The sequence below is a fragment of the Microcaecilia unicolor genome, chromosome 6, assembly GCF_901765095.1.
Source record: "Microcaecilia unicolor chromosome 6, aMicUni1.1, whole genome shotgun sequence".
NCBI classification, from domain to species: Eukaryota; Metazoa; Chordata; class Amphibia; order Gymnophiona; family Siphonopidae; genus Microcaecilia; species Microcaecilia unicolor.
The window spans coordinates 315,607,717-315,630,863 of NC_044036.1; the positions used below are offsets into that span (position 1 = coordinate 315,607,717).

Genomic DNA, 23,147 nt, shown 5'->3' on the forward strand with positions numbered 1-23,147 from the left:
GCCTCTGTATCGCTCCATGGTGCAATCTCACCTTCAGTATTGCGTTCAATTCTGGTCGCTGTATCTCAAAAAAACATTTAGAGCAGTTACAAAAGGTTCAAAGAAGAGCGACCAAAATGATAAGAGGAGATGGAACTCCTCCCATATGAGGAAAGGCTAAAGAGGTTAGGACTCTTCAGCTTGGAAAAGAGACGGCTGAGGGGGGATATGATTGATGTCTATAAAATCCTGAGTTGTGTAGAACAGGTAGAAGTGAATTGATTTTTCACTCTTTCAAACAGTACAAAGACCAGGGGACACTTGATGAAACTTCGTGGAAATACTTTCAAAACAAGAGGAAATATTTTTTTCACTCAAAGGATAGTTAAGCTCTGGAACTCGCTGCCAAAGGATGTGGAAACAGCAGTTAGCATATCTGGGTTTTAAAAAGGTTTGGACAAGTTCCTAGAGAAAAAGTCCATAGTCTGTAATTGAGATGGGCATGGGGGAAGCCACTGTTTGCCTCTGGATTGGTAGCATGGAATGTTGTTACTATTTGAGTTTCTGTCCTCTTGAGTTAAAGCAGTAGTCATTCTGGGACAGGGGTGCACAACTTTGAACTTCAAGAGCACAACCTAGTCATTTTTTTTCATAGTGAATATGCATGAGATTTTTTTTATGCAGTGGATGCAAATAGATCTCATGCATATTCATTGTCAAAATCCTGAACACCTGACAAGGTTGAGGCCTTTGAGGACAGGGGTTGTACAGCCTGTTGTAGGAACCTAATGATAGTTAAATTTTCTTTTTTAACTTATTTTAACTGCTTGCTTCAGATTTGCAGGGCAGCTTTTGTGCAATTGGGCATCTCTTGTACTCTGAAACCTACTTGCCCCCCTTCTCTCTTGTCTGTTTGAATACAAATGGGCAGCTTTAAAATTCTCACAGTAAAGGCTGTCGTCAGCTGGTTCTGAATGATGGAATGGAGGAGGAGAGCAAAAAAAAAAAAAAAGAATCAACCAGATTTCTCTTATATAATCAATTGAACATTTTGTTGCCACATAGCTAGTGATTATTTTGAAGGAATATGGGAGAAACCAGAGGTGAATTGCAAATATGAATAAAGCAGTAAGTTTATATTCTGAAGTGTTCAGTATCCAGGAGCAAAGAGAACTTGAGTTACTTGGGTAAATTCGTATAATTATTCTATAATAACTATAGGGGCCCTGTTTACTAAGGCACGCTAGCGTTTTTAGCACGCACTAACGATAGAGACACTCATATATTCTTATGGGTGTTGCTAGCATTAGCACACACTAAACAAAATAGCGTGCCAACAGGGCCCTAGTTGTATGGTGGGCATAAAGGGGTTTTTTGACACTTCTAAACTAGAAGTAAAATAATAAATATATTTATCTACAAACTCGTAGCATAGCTTGAAAAGGTACTGAGGAATTTTTAAATGAACAGAGCTGCTAAATGTATCCTACAAGAATCAGGGCTGCGGGGACCAGGTTAGAAGCAGTTTTGGATGGAGTTGGCATCAGTAAAAATGTACCAACTCCAATTCCAGCTTCAAAATTAAAAAAAAAAAAAATTACAGTAAACTTATCATTTTGTATTTGTATATACGTATCTTTGGCCTAGATCTAAAGTTATATTTACCAGTATTTTAGATCCAGAAAAAGAAATTTTAAGTCTAATATCAGTAGAAGTTGAACAGTAGAAAAATAGTCCGAGTCAAAGGTTTGGTGCACCAATTCCACAGCCCTGACGAGAATTGAATGTAAAATATAGAGTGGTGACTTTGTGAGATGACTTGCGCTAGAGACCAAATTGCTGTCCCTGCATGTGAAGGGTGACCCTTCTACAAGCAGCAGTTTTTAGTGTAGGATTGTGCTAAACTCAGTGTGCTATTGCCTACAGGAACTCATCTGCGAGGGCTGGAGACCACTTCCACTTATGACCCCTCTACACAAGAATTCATCCTCAACAGCCCCACGGTGACATCTATCAAGTGGTGGCCAGGTGGACGTAAGTGAAGTCTTCTATAGTATCAACATTTACAGGAAGCTGGGGACACATCCTATTATCTTGTCCAGCCCATACTTTATCCAATGCAGGACAAGAGCAAATTATGCCCAATGTGATATAGTTACTGTGCAAGGATGCCCCAAAGGGTTCATTTTAAATTAGAATGGAATGTTTAAGAACTGTTAGAGTTCCTTTGGACTTAGGTTGCTGAACAAGGAGTTGCTCTGAACAAATAAAGATCAGCAATCATCCCTGAATTGTGGTTCTTGCTAATTATTTATTTAGATTTTGCGCGCACCTTTTTTCAGTAGTAGCTCAAAGTGAGTTACTTTCAGGTACTCTGGATATTTCTCTGTCCCAGGAGGGCTCACAATCTAAGTTTGTACCTGAGGCAATGGAGGGTTAAGTGGCTTGCCCAAGATCACAAGGAGCAGCAGTGGGATTTGAACCGGCCACCTCTGGATTGCAAGACTGGTGCTGTAACCACTAGGCCACTCCTCCACTCCAGACCCAACATACAGTCAGGTGTGAAGCAGTTTCTTCTAATACTATATGGTGGTGAATTAATTTCCTTCATATCTGGGAACTGAAGAAATTTGTAAGTCTGGTATTTAAGTTTTTACCCCCAAACCCACTTTATTCTCCCCCTTCGCTCAAGCCAAGATTGTTTACAGACTGCATTTCTGCATTGCAAGTGGTGCTGACGATGGGTACTAGTTAGGCAGCCAGTGCTGATTTTCAATGCTAGCCATTCAACTTGGCCAATCAAAGTATAGGAGCTGCAATGACTAGCTAGGCCCTTCCTTACCTGCCTCCTTTTTTTTTTTTTTTTTTACAAGGAGTCCCAACAGCATACTCCTTTTCGGGGCAACGGAGGGGAATGGGGAGGATCCACCTTCCACATGGGATAGGGAAAGGATTGGGTTGTTAAGGGGAGGGGGAGTCCCCCCCCCCCCCCAATTTAAAGAATCCAGTAGTTGTAGTTTTGTGCTCTAAAGAGGTTTAGGTTAGTACATGATTTTCAGAACTAACCAGCTTAGTTTCACTGAGAAACTAAGCTGTTGCTGTATGGATGCTATTGTCATACATTATCTACCACAGGACCTGCAATGTTAGTAAAACAAAAAATAGAAACAACCCCAAACCCTTGATCGAAGCTCTCAAATTTTGAGTAGCTAGATTTAGGTGAATATTTAACTGAAAATCTTAACTGGCTTATATTCATCTGAATATTCTCTTTTAAGTGGCTAAAATTATCTGCTTGTTTTTACTTGCTCAGGTTTGTGACTATCTGCCTCAGTATGTGCATTTTAAGATACTGTTTTTCTTTCTTTCTCTTCTGCCTCCTGCTGTTGGATCCTTCAGTTGGTAAAACGGCAAACCATGCTGTGGTTCTGGCACAACTTTATACCCAGGGACAGTGCAAAGGACTGCACGCCTTCATCGTGCCTGTCCGCCACTTGAGCACCCATGAGCCTCTATCAGGTAAGGTCTGGACTATGGTTACTCTGGTTAATATTTGTTTTCTTAGCCTTGGTCCAGTACCAATGGATGGTACTGAATATCTGTGCGTGTGTGTGCCCCCCCCCCCCCCCCCCCCTTATAACGTTGAAATAGATGGATCTAGTTCTAACTAACTTTGTGGAAGTAGATTCTTAGGAGGGGAGGGAGAATCAGATTTTTTTCTCTTAATAGTTGGTGAATCATTTGAGTGGAGAAGCATAAGAGGAGGCAAAGTTGACCTTTCTTTCACATTTTTCCAGACTAGTCTAGACAGGTGGAGACAGAAAAATATAAATCCAGTCTCAAGCCCCTCGTATAACTGGAAGCGCAGCAGAGCTGAACAGCCAGTGTTTTTGTGCCTGTAGCAGATGGGGGAACAGGACTGGTTAATGCAGTATATTGATTCTGGAGCAATTTTGTTTTCAATCTGATGCTTTTACTGGAACAACTTGATATACATATATTTTTAAGGGGAAAAAAAGGACCTATACAGTCTTAAATGTTCATGTACCTTGAGCAACATGCAGAAGAAAAGGATGAGATGGAGGGATAGTAACTTGGAGCATCCTGAGAGAGGCTGACTTGAAGGGAACAATGGAATTGGTGCCCTGCCCCATGCTTCTGCCATGGTAGCTCCTGCCCCTGCTGTTTGACATCATTGAGAACTGATAGGAGCTATCAGTGGAGGCAAGCTGTCCAGTTCCTCAACCCCTCCACCTATTCCTCAATATCTTGTGTGGGGGCCCTCCTCTCCATTTTTTCTGCCCACTCCCCCAATCGCCCTGAGCGTCACACCTTCCTAAGGTCAGCCCTGATTCTGGGAGGACTGCAGAGCCATCTGTCCTTCTGGTGTAAAGACTAGTACTATGGAGGAAGAAGGCTTCCTGGGTTTCTTTAGGATGAGTTCACTAAGCTGAATAGAAGACCCAGTAACTTTGAATTCCCACTTCTCTACATACCTTTGAATACTAGAGGTGAGAATACAGCATTGAGAATCCCATGGCTAGACCTAAGGAAATGTAAAAGGGACACACAAAAACTGATGATGTATATTCTTCCTAATTGTGGCAGGTGTTATTGTGGGAGACATTGGGCCAAAGTTTGGTTTTGACGAGATAGACAACGGCTTCTTGAAGCTAGACAATGTTCGCATTCCTCGGGAGAACATGCTGATGAAGTATGCCAAGGTAAGGCCTTTCTTCAGACCGTGGGTCTCACTCTGAGTACCAGGAACCCCAAAGTTTGGGTGAGAGAAGACTGGCAAATAGGTGACTGGATGAACCACAAGGAACAGGAAAAAGGTCTCCGCAGGAAATAAATCCAAGGAAAATGGCGGTGACAAACCAAGGAGTCCAAACTCATAGTCCATAGTTTGTCAAAACATTAGGTATATCTAATGACCCGACATGGCCATGTTTTGGCAGATGTTGCCTGCGTCAGGGGTCTGTGTCTCACAAGATTCCTGCATGTAAGATAGGGATAAAATCTCAAACTATTTATTTATTGCATTTGTATCCCACATTTTCCCACTTATTTGCAGGCTCAATGTGGCTTGCAGAGTTTTGTTATGACATAGTCATTCCAGGATATCAGATACAATTAGTAATATACAGAGATTAAGAAAGGGAAGAGAGAAGGAAGGTGTTGGGCAGGATAGTATAGATGGTGGATTTCAATAACTGGGTGGGTTGGTGAGGTAGTTTTGTAAGGCTATGGGTTCTCTTTGTAGGCCTTATTGAAGAGATGTGTCTTCAAAGATTTGCGAAAGTTAGTTATTTCGTTAATGGTTCTCAGGGCTGTAGGTAATGCATTGCACAACTGCGTGCTCATGTAAGAGAAGGTGGTGGCGTGTATCAGCTTGTATTTTAGTCCTTTACAGCTGGGGAAGTGCAGATTGAGAAATTTGCGGGCTGATCTTATGGCGTTTCTGGGAGGCAGGTCCACGAGGTTTAGCATGTAGATTGGAGCGTCTGCGTGAATGATTTTGTGTACAATCGTGCAGAACTTGAACGCAATGCGTTCCTTGAGTGGGAGCCAGTGAAGCTTTTCTCTTAGAGGTTTTGCACTTTCATATTTAGTTTTTCCAAATATGAGTCTGGCGGCGGTATTCTGAGCTGTTAGGAGTTCACTTCAGAGCTTTGTTTGTCTATTTCCAAAGTGCAGTTGCTGCTTCTGAGACATTTCTGCTTTCTCAGGAGCAGCCATAGCACTTTAGAATGAACAAGCTAAGCTTTGGAGAAGTTTTTTTGTTTTGTTTTTTTGTGGAGGTTTTATCCCAACCTTATGTGTATGAATCTTGTGAATCAGCAGACCCCTGACGCAGGCAATATCTACTGAAACACAGCCGAGTTGGGTCATCAGATATACCTCAAGTTTTGACAATAAGCTTTGGACTACATGAGCTTGGACTATTTGGCTGTTCTTTTCCTCCTCTTGGTTTCTCACTGCTGTTTTCCTTTGACTGAATGAAGCCTACATCAGGAAAACAATATGAAGTATAGGATACTGACTTGAGGGCAGCAAAAATAACAAAAGATACTTCAGGCATGGGCTTTCAAGGACTAACATCCTCTGTCAGTTGCATTTGACAGATTTTAGTTTCTGGAGAGTATCTTAGCAGCAGTGGTGGGATTTATCTGCTTAAAACAGGTGTAGGTACTGAAGCATTTTGTTTTCTTAGTCTTTTAGAGGTCACAGCTGTGATACCAGAACTTTGCCAAAGGATACTATAGTTGTATTCAAATAGCTATGTAGACATACGGATAAAGCACACAATTCTAAAAGAAGCACACGGAGCTATAAATGTATTCTTTGAAAGAATGTACATGAGCATTGTAATCACCAGATGAGGCTGTGAATTTGGAAATGGCATCCCTTTATATATCTTTTAATTTGGTCTTGCAGAAGCAAGAACCTGATTTCGTTAAATTTTTTGGCCCAGTAGTTAGTTAGTTCGTTCCTTCTTTTTCTCTCTCTCTCTCTCTCTCCCCCCCCCCCCCCCCCCCCCCCCTCCAGCTCATTCTGAACTAGGGTTGGGATTCTGGTACCTTACTCCATCTTAGAGTGGGAGAGTAGCCTAATGGTTAAAGCAGCAGGCTTTGATTCTGGCGACCTGGGTTCAATTCCCACTGCAGCTCCTTGTGACCTTGAGCAAGTCACTTAACCCTCCATTGCCCCAGATACAAAAACTTAGATTAGGAGCTCTCTAGGGACAGAAAAAGTACTCATGTATAATGTGTACAGCGCTGCATACATCTATTAGCGCTATAGAAATGATTTGTAGTAGTAATATTCCAGAACTCACCTGTGAATTTTCCCCTTATTTTAATACTCACCCTCTCACAGTTCTAGACTGGTCATTGTAGCAGTAACTGTGGCCCTGCAGTTACGAGCTCTGAATCCAACCAGGTGCAGAAGGACCTGACTTGGAATTGGCTCAGGAAGTGCCTGCAGTGACAGCATAATGATATCACTGCAGGAATGGCAGGTTCTCACAGCGCCATAAAAAATTCAGGGGCCCTTTTACTAAGTCGTGTAGGCACCTACGCGCGTCCAACGTACACCAATTTGGAGCTACCGCCTGGCCCGGGCGGTAATTCCATTTTTTACGCATCGGAAAATATTATTTGTTTTCCAACTTGCAGCGCTAACCGGGCCGTAATCTGCATTGTACACGCGCTGATGATTACTGCCAAGTCAATGGGTGGCGGTAAGGTCTCAGACCCAAAATGGGTGCGCGCCAATTTTAATTTTGCCGCACGTCCATTTTCGGCAAAAAAAGAGGCCTTTTTTATAGGCGCGCTGAAATATGGATCTGCACGCATCCAAAACATGCGCCTACATTAGTGCATGCCATTTTTCAGTGCACCTTAGTAAAAGGACCCCTCAATAAAATTCTAGGTGTCGCTGATGATAAGCACTAGTTAAGCAGCTAGTACTGATTTTTCAGTCTCTCTTTGATATGGGCTGAATTTTTTTCAACATATTTTCCAGATTCATAGCCGCCTGTGCCAAATTTTCACTTGGGACTTAGGTAAAGAATATAATAATTCTGTGGTGGAAGGGTTTTCTCCAGCTGGCAGTGAGTATTCCAAAGCGTATAGGCAGTGAATGAAGGGTAGTGTGTGTTGGGAGGGCCTCTGCCGTTCGAGTGACAACTTTTTTTTTTTTTGTTAGGTGGAGGCTGATGGCACTTACGTGAAGCCACTGAGCGACAAGCTGACCTACGGGACCATGGTATTCATTCGTTCTCACATCGTGGTAGAATCTGCACGTTTTCTTTCCAAAGCTTGCACCATTGCTATTCGTTACAGTGCTGTCAGACATCAGTCTGAGCTGAAGCCAGGGTAAGGGTGCAGCACACCACAGATACAGCAGTTACCATTTGCACATAGGCATTCTGGACAAGGTTTTTTTAGTTTTTTAATTGTTTGGAAGGGGTGATGTGTAATTTATGTTTCCTGGGGTTGTACATGTAATTTTGCATATGGCTCATATTGCTTTCAGTCATAGCTTTAGCTTTTAATATTCTTTGTTTAAACCATTGTCTTTAATTTTCGTAGATGGTAAATCCATTGTATTGTGGTTTCTGGTTTGTTTATATCATCTTTTGTAAGTCTGCAGTTTCCACTCTCTTCTACACTCCAGTGATGATTGTACCACTAGTATAAGAAGTACAGCTGTAATTGCTAAAAGTCTATGTGTCTCAGTATCTTGTCTCTCCCAGTGCCAATTACAGTAGTGGTCATAAAACCACGGTCTGTTTCCCAGAGTCTGTGTCACACGTGTAAACAGATGTATATGTCAACGGAATAAAACCTAAAATTCATGTACTGAGCGGCAGTAACTTGGGCCATTATTGTATATTCATGGCCCATATAAATCACATACAAATGAGTTTGGAGCTAAATTTTGCAGGTCACTGATATAGCAGAATTAGAAAAGGTACAGTAATGGGTGGCCAAAATGATCAAGGGGGTGGAATGACATATGAGGAAAGGCTAGGGAGTTTGGAGCTCTTTTGAAGAAATGATGGCTGAGGTGTTATGATAGAGGTCTACAAAACCCTGAGTGGAATGGTTCAGGTACATGAAGCCGTTGTTTACTCTTTCAAAAAAGCACAAAGTCTAGGGGACGTGCCATGAAGTTACTAAGTAATGACATTTTCTCAGATTGTTTTAAAGGCATTTCACTCAACCTATTGTTAAGCTCTGAAACTCATTGCCAGATGATGTGATATAAAAGCAGTTAGCGTACCTGAGTTTAAAAAACGATTTGGGCAGATTCTGGAAGAAGTCCAGCAGACCAAGGGGAAACCACTGTTTATCCTTGGGGTTAAGTAACATGGAATCTTCATTCCTTTTGGGGATCCTGCAAGGTATTTGTGACCTGGGTTGGCCACTGTTGGAAACAGTATGCTGGGTTAGATGACCTTTTAGTCTGACTCGATAGGGCAACTCTTATGCTCTTTTAAGGTGTAGTTAAGTTTCTTGTAATAATGACTGTCCATTTACGTGTATGTGCTTACCACATGTTATTTTGTTATAAAAACATAGGAAATTATCTAATTTACATAATTATTATATTACCCAGTTTTGCATAGATGTTGTTAGTGTTAATGTTTCTATTCCTCAGCAACCCTCCAGACCGGTCAAAACGCTTGGGTTATGCACGCCTACCAGCAGAGGGAGACTGAGAACACTTAACTAAACACTGTACATATAACCTGTGCAGAACCCTAACCAGCCAGTATTTTCTCAGTTTAGCAGAGGTAGCCTGTGCAGCCTGACCGGTCTGGTTGGACCTTGGGGGTCCTTGGTGTTCTGATTGTTTCTGTGTGGTAAAGGTAACCCTGTACTTGGGATCTCTTAGTGCTTCTGGGGTGTGGGTCTCGTGGTGCCCGTTTTCCCCTTGGGGTGTCACACCCGGGTCCCTCCCCCTCTACTGCTCTCCCTTGAGTGGACAACCTTTGTGCCTCGGCTGCCCTGTTCGGACGGGAGCCTTGAGTGCTAGGTCAGTTTTACAGCAACAAGGTTCAAATAGTGTTTTTTGGGTGGGGGGGGGGGGGACTCCGTTTTTTACCGGCGTCTTTATTTTTCAGCTGTCTGGGAGAACACAGGTTTTGTTTCGGGCTAGTGAGCGATATTTGTTAGTTTTGGGCGCAGGATCAGGGGTTCCCTCCCTGCTCCTTACCGCAGCTATGTCTGAGTTGCTCCATTTCCGCTCCTGTTCGTGCCGAGGAATTGAGGTGCTGGGTGGTCAGTGCCGCTATTGTGGGGAACTGAAGTCTCCTTTGCCGGCGCCTCCTGAGTTGACCGCGGAATCTCCCGCGGTAAGCCCAAATGTAATCGAAATGGGGCCGCAGGTGGGTTCTTCAGCAGCCGTCCCATTTGCGGCGGGAACTGCCGCCATTTTAGATTCCTCCCGCATGGCTGAGCCGCCCCAGCATGTTCATGGAGATGGTTTCCCGGGCCCGACTTGCCTAATTTCACCTTTGAATAAGTAGATGACAGCAGTGGAGGGTGTTCCACCTTCAGTGGAAGCTGTCATGAAGAACAGGCAGCAAGTTCCAGTTTTGATCAGGTAGATTAGCTGTGAATACTGTGCTGAAAGGTGAGCAAAATTTCACAAATGGAATAAGATGCATTTATTGCGATTTTTAGCATGTATGACAAGCCTTGGAAGGACTGCATGAGCATGTACATCTCTGAGATTAGTCATATTGATAACCATCTCCTTTCTGCCTTCATCTAGTGAACCCGAGCCACAGATCCTGGATTATCAGACCCAACAGTACAAATTATTTCCTCTCTTGGCCACCGCTTACGCTTTCCACTTTGTGGCAGCCTACATGACTGAGACATACCACCGAATCACTGGTGACATCAATCAGGGGAATCTCAGTGAGCTGCCAGAGGTAATATCTGTCCAAAGGTGGAATTAAAAACCCTGTTTAGGAGAATCTTAGTGTGCTGTACTTTCACCAGTTCTCAATCTACACAAGGTTTCACGTGACCCAAAATAAGTGCACTAAATGAATGTGAGAAATGTCCACAAGAAAAGTGGCATGCAGACTGCAGCTGTAGTTGAAATGTTTAGTCAGAAAAGTAGGCTGAGCCATGTCATGCATGGAGATTCAGTTCAGAATTGTTTGGGGAGGTGGGGGGGGAGAAGGGAATTATGCCTTGCATTTAGTTGAATAAAATTAGGACTGGCTTAGTTTGTCTCTTCTGGCACGAAGCTAACATTCATGAGAACAATCATGTAATTGTCATTAAGCTGCCTTTCTTCTCTGTGCCCTTTTCACATTTTTCAGGCCTTAATTTATGCTTTTTTTTATTATTATTATTAAGGAGGAAAACTTTTTATTTGGTGAAGTGCATGGAGAGGGTGATTTCACCGCCTCTTCCCCCCCCCCCCCCCCCCCCCCCCCCCCACTTCCAATTGTGCTGCTAGTAATTTTTATTTTTCCTTGAGTTGTTTCTTCTTGGTGTATTGCCCATGGGCAGTGGGGAAGGTCCCAGTGCTCTCGGTTCTCACCTCTTTGTTCTCTTTTCCCCTCTTTAGCTCCATGCACTGTCTGCAGGACTGAAAGCATTCACCTCCTGGACGACCAGTTCCGGCATTGAAGAATGTAGGATGGCATGCGGTGGGCATGGTTATTCTTACTGTAGTGGCATCCCGAATCTATATGTTACCTTCACCCCAGCTTGCACCTATGAGGGCGAAAACACAGTCATGATGCTGCAGACTGCCAGGTGAGTAGCAGGAGCTGCTTCATTGAGGAATTCTTACATGTTATTTCATTTTCTTTCTTTCAATTGATTCTTCATGCCCTCCTTTGCCTTCTTTGTCTGCTTCTTCTTATCTGCTGGCTTTTGTTCTACTCCTGATTCTTTCCCTTTTGGTTCCCCAAGCTGCTAGTTTGTATGAAGCTGTCTTAAGACAGAGGTCCTTGTTCTCTATTTGTATGTGACTGGCAGTGGCACAGCGTGGTGGGTGCCCTTTTACACAGACAGTGTGTGACAGGAAGGTTACACTTTATTACCTTCAGGTTCCTATTGAAAAGCTACACCCAAGTCAGTTCTGGTAAACCAGTTGGAGGCATGGTTTCGTATCTGAATGATGTTCCACAGCAGCGAATCCATTCACAGGCTGTGGCGGCTCGGCCCACAGTAACAGACATCAATGATCTGAACAGCCTGGTAGAGGTATATAAACTTCGAGCTGCGTGGTAAGTCTGTACTTGAGATTATCTTAATTTATAGGGGTTCTCCCCTCCCCCCCCCAACAAAAAAAATTTAAAATAAACCGGGGTAGAGGATTGAATGATGAGGGGCAACAGGCACAACTGCTCCTTTCTTTCCAAAAAATACAAGAACTAGAAGGCAGCAATGAAGCTACTAAGTAATAAATTTAAAGCAAATTGGAGAAAAAATGTCTTCAGTCAATGTGTAATTAAACTCTGGAATTAATTGCTGGAGAATGTGATAAAAGCAGTTAGTTTAGCAGGGTTTAAAAAAGGTTTGGACAAGTTCCTAAAAGAAAAGTCCATAAGCCATTATTAGAATGTACTTAGGAAAATCCACTGCTTATTCTATCCCAAATCTCTTACTGTTTTGGGATCATGCCAGGTTCTTGTGACCTTGATCGGCCACTGTTGGTAACAGGATACTGGGCTTGATGGACTGTTGGTCTGTCCCAGTATGGCAGTGCTTTTGTTTTTGTTTTTTTTTGTTACATTTGTACCCTGCGCTTTCCCACTCATGGCAGGCTCAATGCGGCTTACATGGGGCAATGGAGGGTTAAGTGACTTGCCCAGAGTCACAAGGAGCTGCCTGTGCCTGAAGTGGGAATCAAACTCAGTTCCTCAGTTCCCCAGGACCAAAGTCCACCACCCTAACCACTAGGCCACTCCTCCATTGTTGCTACTATTTGAGATTCTACATGGAATGTTGCTATTCCACTAGCAACATTCCATGTAGAAGTCGGCCCTTGCAGATCACCCCCAATGTGGCCTCGCAGGCTTCTGCTTCTGTGAGTCTGACGTCCTGCACATACGTGCAGGACGTCAGACTCACAGAAACAGAAGCCTGCGCAGCCTTCTACATGGAATGTTGCTAGTGGAATAGCAACATTCCATGTAGAATCTCCAATAGTATCAACATTCCATGTAGAATCTCCAATAGTATCAACATTCCATGTAGAATCTCCAATAGTATCTATTTTATTTTTGTTACATTTGTACCCCGCGCTTTCCCACTCATGGCAGGCTCAATGCAGCTTACATGGGGCAATGGAGGGTTAAGTGACTTGCCCAGAGTCACAAGGAGCTGCCTGTGCCTGAAGTGGGAATCAAACTCGGTTTCTCAGGACCAAAGTCCACCACCCTAACCACTAGGCCACTCCTCCAGTACACTGTGTTTCCTTTACTTGATTTATTTGTATAGCATCTTATTCATTACACTGTTCTGTTGTTTTTGGGGAACAGGCTTGTAGTAACTGCAGCTAAAAACGTACAGGCTGAACTGAACCGCAGGAAGGACAAGGATGATGCCTGGAACAGAAGTTCTGTCGACTTGGTGCGCGCATCTGAGGTCAGTCGTGTCCCACAAAAGAAAATGTTTTCTTTCCAGAGACACAAGATTTTTGTTCAGGTTTGGAAAATGTGGCCCTACTCGCTGTTTAAGTAGCATTCCTAAGAGACTGCCAGACTCGCACACCGTTATAGCTTCCGTGTAAGGCATTCTACAGTGTGTGAGAACTAAGAAAACAAGTTAAAAATGAAACCCTAGGGAATCTAGAATATATTTTTGGCTGGAGCTTCCCATTATTTTCTCCCTTCTTTGGTTGGGTCACCTGTCAGATAATTTCATTCATGATTTTATGAAGTAAAAAAGTGCCCTGTGTACAGCTTGTCTGTCCATCTATCTGTGACCCCAGTATTTCTACCTACATTCAAATGTTGTATGCTGTCTTACTGTTTGCTGTGGGCTGTTGGTCTGTCTAGTGAGAGATAATAGGATTGGGGTGGGTCTTAATATTACCTGCAATCAGTGGCGTTCCTAGGGAGGCTGACACCTGGGGCGGATCGCCGATGCGCCCCACCCGCCGGGTGCAGCGCCCCCCCCCCCCCCCCCCCCAGCGGCATGCACCCGGGCGGGGAGGGGGGGGGTTCTTTGGCCTGTTCCGGGACAGAGGGAGCATGGAACGGACAGGCGCGCGCGGCACCCCCCCAGCGGCGTACACCCGGGGCGGACAGCCCCCCCCACCCCCCCAGGAACGCCACTGCCTGCAATGCAGCCTGAAGCCTAATGGAATAGCGAGTCAGAGGTGTGCAGATGACATGAGTAAACAAGCAGAAGCGCTGAAGTAACACCACTCTCGCACATGGTAGCAGCCTGTTGGCATGCACCTTTGTATTTTTTTTGGAAATGAGTCTCGTCATGTAGTTTTCAGTTTAGGTGGAGCTGCGAAATAAACTGAAACATAAGCAAGAATCATCCATATATCTCTAAACTTACATATTGTGTGGCTTTCCTTTCCAGGCACACTGTCACTATGTTGTAGTAAAACTCTTCACAGCAAAGCTTTCAGAGATAAGTGATGCTGCTGTCAACAGAGTTGTCGGCAATCTATGTCTCTTTTATGCTCTCCATGGAATTACCAAGAACACAGGGGACTTCCTACAGGTTAGTTGCACAGTATCGCTCACTTTTGAGTCACCCTATGTTAAGTGTCTCTTTTGCACATTTCATGGGATCAGAAAGAACAAAGGACAGCCATGGGATGCCATCTTTACCAGTGTGCTGCCACACAGTTGATAGTCTGTTTTATTTTATGATGACATAGAAACTACCAAAAGCACAGAGGGCTTCCAGGAATTTAGATAAAAGCTCCCCCATCAGGTCCATATCCTTCCACCTTCAAAACCCACTTTTTGCCTCTGCAATGTTCTTCTTCTGAAAGCCAGACATACACTTCTCCCTCCACCCCCGTCCACCCTATTTGTAGAAGTTTGTAAAAGATTTGCACAGAGTGGACAACATATATGTAAATAAGGAACATAGATTGTCTATATTTTTCTTACAGCCTCAGGTAACCCTTTCCCTCTCCATAAGTGTAGTTTTGGGTGACTATGACGGGCATAATCGAAAGGGACGGCCAAGTTTTGCTGAGGACATCCTCACAAAACGTCCCAGTGGAGGGGCAGGGAAATATCGAAACAAGATGGACATCCATCTTTCGTTTCAATAATACGGTTGGGGATGGCCAAATCTTGACATTTAGGTTGTCCTTAGAGATGGTCGTCCCTAGACTTGGTCGTTTCTGATTTTCAGGGATAATGGAAACCAAGGATGCCCATCTCAGAAACGACCAAATGCAAGTCCTTTGGTCATGGGAGGAGCCAGCATTTGTAGTGCACTGGTTCCCCTGACATGCTAGGATACCAACTGGGCACCCTAGGGGGCACTGCAGTGGACTTCATAAATTGCTCCCAGGTACATAGCTCCCTTACCTTGTGTGCTGAGCCCCTCAAACCCACTACCCACAACTGTACACCACTACCATAGCCCTTACGAGTGAAGGGGGGCGCCTAGATGTGGGTACAGTGGGTTTGTGGTGGGTTTTGGAGGGCTCACATTTACCACCACAAGTGTAACAGGTGGGGGGGATGGGCCTGGGTCCGCCTGCCTCTGAAGTGCACTGCACCCATTAAAACTGCTCCAGGAACCTGCATACTGCTGTGATGGACCTGAGTATGACATTTGAGGCTTGCACAAAATATTTTTAAAGATTTTTTTTTTTTAGGTTGGGAGGGGGTTAGTGACCACTGGGGGGAGTAAGGGGAGGTGATCCCCGATTCTCTCCGGTGGTCATCTGGTCAGATCGGGCACCTTTTTGTGCCTTGGTCGTAAGAAAAACAGGACCAGGTAAAGTCGTCCAAATGCTCATCGGATGCCCTTTTTTTCCCCATTATGGGTCGAGGACGTCCATGTGTTAGGCATGCCCTACACCTCCGACACGCCCCCATGAACTTTGGTCATCCCTGAGACAAAGCAGTTGGGGACGCCCAAAATCGGCTTTCAATTATACCGATTTGGGCGTCCCCGTGAGAAGGACGCCCATCTTCCGATTTATGTTGAAAGATGGGCGTCCTTCTCTTTTGAAAATGAACCTGTATGTGTCTTCTCTCCAGAAAGGAATTTGCAATCCCCCATACAATTCTTTTATTCTGTTCTCAGGCAAATCTTCTAACTTCACCTCAGATCAGCCAAATGCAACAGCGTGTGAAGGATCTGCTTGCTGTCATCCGCCCCGATGCTGTTGCCCTGGTTGATGCCTTTGATTACAGTGATGCCCAGCTTGGTTCTGTGCTTGGGCGCTATGATGGCAATGTCTATGAAAACATGTTTGAGTGGGCAAAGAAATCCCCTCTCAACAAAACCCAGGTAAGACCTGAATGATTGCATCTGTATTTCTGTGCAGTTTGCTAAGAAGGGATTTGATCCATAAAATCATGAATGAATAAAGAAATCTTGTACTGAAATATTCAACTTAAAACATTTTTCCTCCATTTGTCTTGTATGACCCAATGCAGAAACACAAAAGTAGTAAAGATCATTGTACGTGACAGCTTATTCCTTTGAGAGTTCTAGGGCTACAGTTTTTTTTTTTGTTTGTTTTCTTTTTGGGGGGAAGGGTTATTCAGAATGGGGAGTAGAGTTATTGAACAAATATGTAGTGTAAAAAGCACAATACCTCTGTCCTATTTTTTTTGGTCTTTCAGATAGTCCAATGGCCTCTTCTTTTGTCTCCTTTCCAGAGCAGTCCAGGACTTGCAGGTTGTATTCATCAACCAGCTGGTTGATGGACACAGTCTGAAAATCCTGGACTGGTCTGGTAGAGCTAAAGGAAAGAAAATTAGCAGGTAGGACCTAATTTCTCCTTGATTTTTAAGTTAAATGAGTTTATTGTAGTACACACTTAAAATGTATTTATTTATTTATTTTAGTTACATTTGTACCCCGCGCTTTCCCACTCATGGCAGGCTCAATGCGGCTTACATGGGGCAATGGAGGGTTAAGTGACTTGCCCAGAGTCACAAGGAGCTGCCAGTGCCTGAAGTGGGAATCGAACCCAGTTCCCCAGGACCAAAGTCCACCACCCTAACCACTAGGCTATTCCTCCACTGTTGCTACTATTTGAGATTCTACATGGAATGTTGCTATTCCACTAGCAACATTCCATGTAGAAGTCGGCCCTTGCAGATCAGATCACCAATGTGGCCGCGCAGGCTTCTGCTTCTGTGAGTCTGACGTCCTGCACATACGTGCAGGACGTCAGACTCACAGAAACAGAAGCCTGCACAGCCTTCTACGTGGAATGTTGCTAGTGGAATAGCAACATTCCACGTAGAATCTCCGATAGTAGCAACATTCCATGTAGAATCTCCAATAGTATCTATTTTATTTTTGTTACATTTGTACCCTGCGCTTTCCCACTCATGGCAGGCTCAATGCGGCTTACATGGGGCAATGGAGGGTTAAGTGACTTGCCCAGAGTCACAAGGAGCTGCCTGTGCCTGAAGTGGGAATCGAACCCAGTTCCCCAGGACCAAAGTCCACCACCCTAACCACTAGGCTATTCCTCCACTGTTGCTACTATTTGAGATTCTACATGGAATGTTGCTATTCCACTAGCAACATTCCATGTAGAAGTCGGCCCTTGCAGATCAGATCACCAATGTGGCCGCGCAGGCTTCTACGTGGAATGTTGCTAGTGGAATAGCAACATTCCACGTAGAATCTCCGATAGTAGCAACATTCCATGTAGAATCTCCAATAGTATCTATTTTATTTTTGTTAGATTTGTACCCTGCGCTTTCCCACTCATGGCAGGCTCAATGCGGCTTACATGGGGCAATGGAGGGTTAAGTGACTTGCCCAGAGTCACAAGTTGCTGCCTGTGCCTGAAGTGGGAATCGAACCCAGTTCCCCAGGACCAAAGTCCACCACCCTAACCACTAGGCCACTCCTCCACTAAATAGAAGGCAGTCTTATTTTGAGGCACATGTTTAGAAAGTATTGGCTAACAAATAGTTTGTAGGGGTTGGTTAGGGAGTGTGTTTTTGCTGCTGCTTTTTTTTTTTTAATAGTTGTATACTGAAAATTGTTTTAAGATGACTCATCGGGGTTTATTTAAGGAACTGTCTTATCTGTTTGTCTTACTTATTATGATTTATATGTGTTTCTAATCGGCCTAGAATAAGGAATTTCCATAGACTGGCAGGCTATAAATTTTTGCAAGTAAATTAAATGAGGTTGCCAGCTAGCTCTAGATTTGCCCAACAGGGTTGATGCTTCTTATGGGGTAAACACAAAAGTGAGTATGTAGTTTTAAGAGGCAAGAATATAAGTTCATGCGTGCAGTAAATCTGGTTGGACAGATCTGGAATCAGTTGGCAACCTTGCTTATAGCTCTCATGAGCACAGTGTCTTGGTCTGGGGTATATTAAGTTGCTTCTGTTTTTAATATGTATGCAAGCAGATAGACATGTGTCGTGTGTGTGAGAGATGAGAAATTATATGTAGAAGATTCCAATAGGGATACCGTTGATGGTCTCGTTCTGTTCATAGTATAACAGAACTGTGAGAAGAGAGAGAGAAGCATCCTGCATTTAAGTGTTAAAGCCATAGAAGTATTTCATTCTCTTGAGCTGTGAATTTTTAATTTATTTCCATATGCCATTTATCTTGGTTTTTCTCTCTAAGGTCCATGAATCCTTCCATAAATACCTGAAGCCGTTGCAAGCCAAGCTATGAAAGATGTGACCCACTGAAAACATATCACAGGGCTTCTGGATGACAGTATTTGCCTTTTTTTATGGTCTTTAGACTCTGCATCTTTAGAATCTGAGTAATGCGCAAGCAAGAAAAAGTAATCTTCTTTCTTTCAGATCTAAAACTTCTTAATACAATATGAAACTGGATACAATTTCAGGTAATCATCTTAGATTGGGGAAAATTTACTTTTTAATTTTGGGCCCTTAAGTGTCTTAACTCATCATTGTCGACCTCCAAATGGTCAAATTTCACAATTCACCAAGTATGAATTCAAGATATTTAAAGGCCAGTAGATAAACGGGATCCACGTTTCAAGGATTCTCCAGTTGTGCAACTCTGCTCACATCACAATTTTTAAACTTTGCAGAAAGAAAGAATTGCTATTGAAAATTGCCACATAAATTACCAGACTGGCTAATGCGTGATGCTCCCCACTGATTGCAAATGAAGAGAGAATAGTGCGGAGAACCAATGCCTGCTACAGGCATTTCAGAGATGACCTTTCCCAGACCTGCAGAACCTTTGCTTTCTGTACTTGTTCTTAAAAGATGGGCTCACTTTTCAGTCCCATCTCGTAAAACAGTTCTGGCATTTTTATCTTGTTTGATGGTTTTGGTTTGCTAGTTCTGCATTTTTATTGGACGACTTGTATGAGTCATTGGTTCCTTAGCCTGCCCACATAGCTCACCATTTACAGCAGATTTATGATCACCAAATAAATGGTTTGTTGTACAAAAAGGGCAAAAACAAAAACAGCAATAACTTTTTCTGCATGGTTTCTAGGAAGAGGTGTGTTAAATTTCTTCATTAAAAATGGAAGGATGTGATTTATAACACTGGAATTAAGATCTAATTTTTGCTGGTCTTGTTAAATATGGGAATGAATTTTCAATTTGCTCATGGGCACTTTGGTACCCACAGGCCTGGACTACTCAAAAGAAAACTTCCTGCAGTGTTTCCTTTGAGACTTTTCCCTGGTGGGAAACATCGGTCCTTAAGTACCTGCAAAGTTTCGACCAGGATGTACATGTGGGGAATTAAATAGAACTCCCTAGGTGCAGTTTGCTGGGTTGGCCCCAGTACCTCCCCTTTTTCCCAGTGATGGGGAGGGGAAGAGGTTCAGCTATTTTACATGTAGAAAACCCCTTTTGAAAACTGCCCTTCACCCACCCTGTTCCAAGAGCCCAATTATTACTACGTTATGGTCAAACCAGAAGACCCAAGATTAACCCTATTAAAGGTTACTTGTAATTTAAAATGGTTCAGTACATAAATGCACAAACCTATTTGTGTTTAATATATCCAGGATCCAGTCTGTCACACAGTGTATATATCTTAAGTGGGGACCAAGCTGCATGGTTTTACTTCATGAAGTCACCAAACTTGCAGGTAGGAAGGGTAAATTGTCTCTTCTGCAATGCCTGTATTCGCATGGATACTGTGTACCCACGGGTCTGCAATGTAGTGATGTGAACAGAAACTCCTCTCGAAGTTTCCTTCTAAAATGTGCTGGCTGGCCAGTGCTATGGCAGTCTTATCCCCAATACCTTGCAGGTGCAAAGTTGAAGTGGGGCTCTTAAATTGAAACATTGCATTTGCTGTATTTGATCTGCCCCAGCGTCACTTCTTTCCAGCAGGCAGAAGACAAATCACCCTGGGCTAGATTTACTGAAGTCCGCTACCAGGCATTAGTAGTAAAAATGGGACCTGCAGTAAATAATGCGCATTAATGCATACTTTAGTAGATTTGTGTACGGTGTTGGTAATCTTCCCTGTAGAGAGGGAATGGCGTTTTCAAATGGCCTTCCTCCGTGTGTAAACACCTGTTTACTTTTGGCGAATTTCATAAACTTTTGTTCTGAATGTGGGCTGCTCAAATGAACTTTATAGTGCACTAATAGAACTACTGAGTAGTGATTTTAAACAGTTAACTAAATCCAAGCAGGGGAGATGATGTATTGAGGTTTGGTCACTAGACCTAAAAGATTGAGTGAGGGCTTATTGTTCCAGGCCTGCCTCAATAGATTGCCATTTCTTTTCTCAGGAGAACTGTCAAGAATTCTGTCTGTACATGTAGGTTATGGAAAGTACTGGTAATATAAATGGTCAAGCTAAGAAACACAGATTTTATTTAGTAGATTACAATCCACTTACATTGAGAGAGGCATTTTAATTGTGATGAGCTCTCGACTGCCTTATGTCAAGCCTGTGGAGTAACTACAAAATTAGCTTTCTGTACTTGTGTTAAAGAAATATTATGTATTAAAGGAATATGGAAATACTTCTGTGTATTGTTTAAAGAGGCAACAGATTTTTTTTTTTAACTTGGTCCTAAACCCTGGCAGCCATCTGGTTAACATCAGGCAGTTTTTAATGGATTATGATCAGAGTACCAGGAAAACAGAACAAAGACTAGCATAGCCTCTACTTATCGTTGAAGAACCAGTATGTTTTCTGGTTGCCATGTGCATGCTCTTGAACAGCACTTTAATCTTGGTGTCTGAAGACTTTGTTTCCCAGCTGTTTATTTGCACTACAAGAGTCCTTCCTACATTGAAGGCTTAATGGTTTTATGTGTACAGGTGCATAATAACATGGGGCAGACCAAGCAATCTTTGACAGCATCCAACTTCCCAGGTGTCAGATTTTTGTGTTATCCTAGACACTACACTGTTTCTAATTTTCACCTTCTAGATGTGGCTCAAACATACCCAAATTTGTCATTTTATTAAAAAAAAATATATAGCTTCTGCTAGTATGCTGTGACATCTTTCAGTTGATGGTCTTGAATGAACATGTATATTCATTCTAGAAGTCAAAGGTTACTTGGCTTTGATATCTGTGTATGTAGTACCTGGGTCCTACTTTAAAAGGAACTTTGACCAATAGATTAATAACAGCTGCTCTGATCTAAATGATTGAAGAATTTGGGGAAGATCCTGACACAGCAGCATGAAGTTGTCTCAGAGGACTGGAGCAAGAACCCTATTGTACAATAGCTAGAATTCAACCGTGGGTTTCTCTTTCTCTCCCCTTATTGGGTATCACTTAGGCCTTGTGAAACACGCCCTGATGTTGTTCCTGAGTGTGTCTCCATGGAATGTCATCTAGGAATCTTCTAGAACACTTTTTCTTCTGAAAAAAAAAGTTTGCTTCCTGTGTCTGATTATACCTTTTAAGGTATATGACTGTCCCCTCCCATATATATAGATTTAACTCCCCAGCATCTCATAAACTGGGTTGTGTCCACAAATGGTGTCATAAATTTGACATTTGGGGTTGTGACTAGATAGAGGGAAGTCATCAGCTTGTGCCTTCTGTTGGGCTTGCACCATAATCAGGCCTGTGCAGACTCCAGGGGAAGTAAAGGAATAGGGCAGCATCACAGTCAAAGCTCCAGCGCAGCCAGGCAGAGGTGAGGGTCACATGTTTTTGTCTGTGGTAACTAAAATTATGTTGTGGCTACATATTTGGGTAAGCTGATGTATACACTGAAGAAACAAATCCTCGCAGGATAGGAAATATAGAACAAAACAGCAAAGATGACTCAAGAATAAGCAGATGATGCTTCAGATGGTGTAAAAGTTTATTGTGGAACAAACAAGACTCGACACTGGTGTTTCGGTCAACAAGGCCTGCATCAGGAGTCTCCTGGATTGTACTGAATCATCCACTTGACGAGCTTTAACTCGGAGTTCAGAAGTTCCTTTGACCTTCTACTGATTTTCTCCTTTTAACCTACAAATGCACTCGATCTGCAGCCTCTCCCTACCTCTCTACCCTCATCTCCCCTTACATTCCTACCCGTAACCTCCGTTCTCAACACAAATCCCTCCTGTCAGTACCCTTCTCCACCACCGCCAACTCCAGGCTCCGCCCTTTCTGCCTCGCCTCACCCCACCCCATGCCTGGAATAATCTCCCTGAGCCCATACGCCAGGCCCCCTCCCTGCCCATCTTCAAAGCCTTGCTCAAAGCCCACCTCTTCAATGTCGCCTTCGGTACCGAACCACCATACCTCTATTCAGGAAACCTGGACTGCCCCTACTTGACATTTCGCCCTTTAGATTGTAAGCTCCTTGGAGCAGGGACTGTCCTTTATGTTAATCTGTACAGCGCTGCGTAACCCTAGTAGCGCTCTAGAAATGTTAAGTAGTAGTAGTAGCTTGTGACTGCCTTGGCGTGCAGTGTGCTTTTGTTAGTTGCTTCCATTGATACCTTTGATTGTTTTGGCGCACAAAGTGCTTTTTTTTTTTTTGTTGTTGCTTTTTCATACTGACTATATTATTTGAAGTGGACAATTCAGTACAATCCAAGAGACTCCTGATGCAGGCCTTGTTGGCTGAAACACAGCTGTGTCGAGTCTCTCATTTGTTCCACAATAAACTTTTAGACCATCTGAAGCATCGTCTGCTTATTCTTATCTTCACTGTTGTGTTCCACATATTTGGGTAAGCACTACAATGTAGGGTTTCTGATCTTGCAGCATTCTAATAGTCTTTCTCTGGACTGCCTCTAGCTTCTTGCCTTTTGGGATGTACAGCTTCCAGAACAGGACACAGTATTGTGATAGATGAGATTTCACCACTGATGTAGAAACAGCATCACCTCCATTTTGTTTTTCAGTTGTGCCTCTAAAGTTGCCAACTGGAGCCAGCTTCAGAGGACAGGGTTTATCCTGTTGCATGCATGGACTTGTTCTGATTTCCCCATTGCATTCCCTAAGAAAAGCAAGGCTATAAGTCCAGGACTGGATCAACCCTGTCCTGTGAATCTGGATCTAGTT

General features: G+C 43.3%; 1 protein-coding gene across 2 annotated transcripts in view; it reads left to right on the plus strand.

Annotated features, from left to right (window-relative positions):
* ACOX1 (acyl-CoA oxidase 1) overlaps positions 1–21,339 on the plus strand; it is a 44,413-nt gene extending 23,074 nt beyond the window's left edge. For both annotated transcript variants that reach the window (XM_030208226.1, XM_030208227.1), the window contains exons 4-14: positions 1,906–2,013; positions 3,379–3,498; positions 4,588–4,703; positions 7,693–7,862; positions 10,270–10,432; positions 11,083–11,273; positions 11,570–11,749; positions 13,007–13,112; positions 14,064–14,207; positions 15,762–15,968; positions 18,291–21,339. In XM_030208226.1, the coding sequence (XP_030064086.1) occupies positions 1,906–2,013; positions 3,379–3,498; positions 4,588–4,703; positions 7,693–7,862; positions 10,270–10,432; positions 11,083–11,273; positions 11,570–11,749; positions 13,007–13,112; positions 14,064–14,207; positions 15,762–15,968; positions 18,291–18,341 (1,556 nt within the window). In that variant the 3' untranslated portion in view covers positions 18,342–21,339. The remainder of the gene's footprint in view (positions 1–1,905; positions 2,014–3,378; positions 3,499–4,587; positions 4,704–7,692; positions 7,863–10,269; positions 10,433–11,082; positions 11,274–11,569; positions 11,750–13,006; positions 13,113–14,063; positions 14,208–15,761; positions 15,969–18,290) is intronic.
* Positions 21,340–23,147: the final 1,808 nt, after the last annotated feature.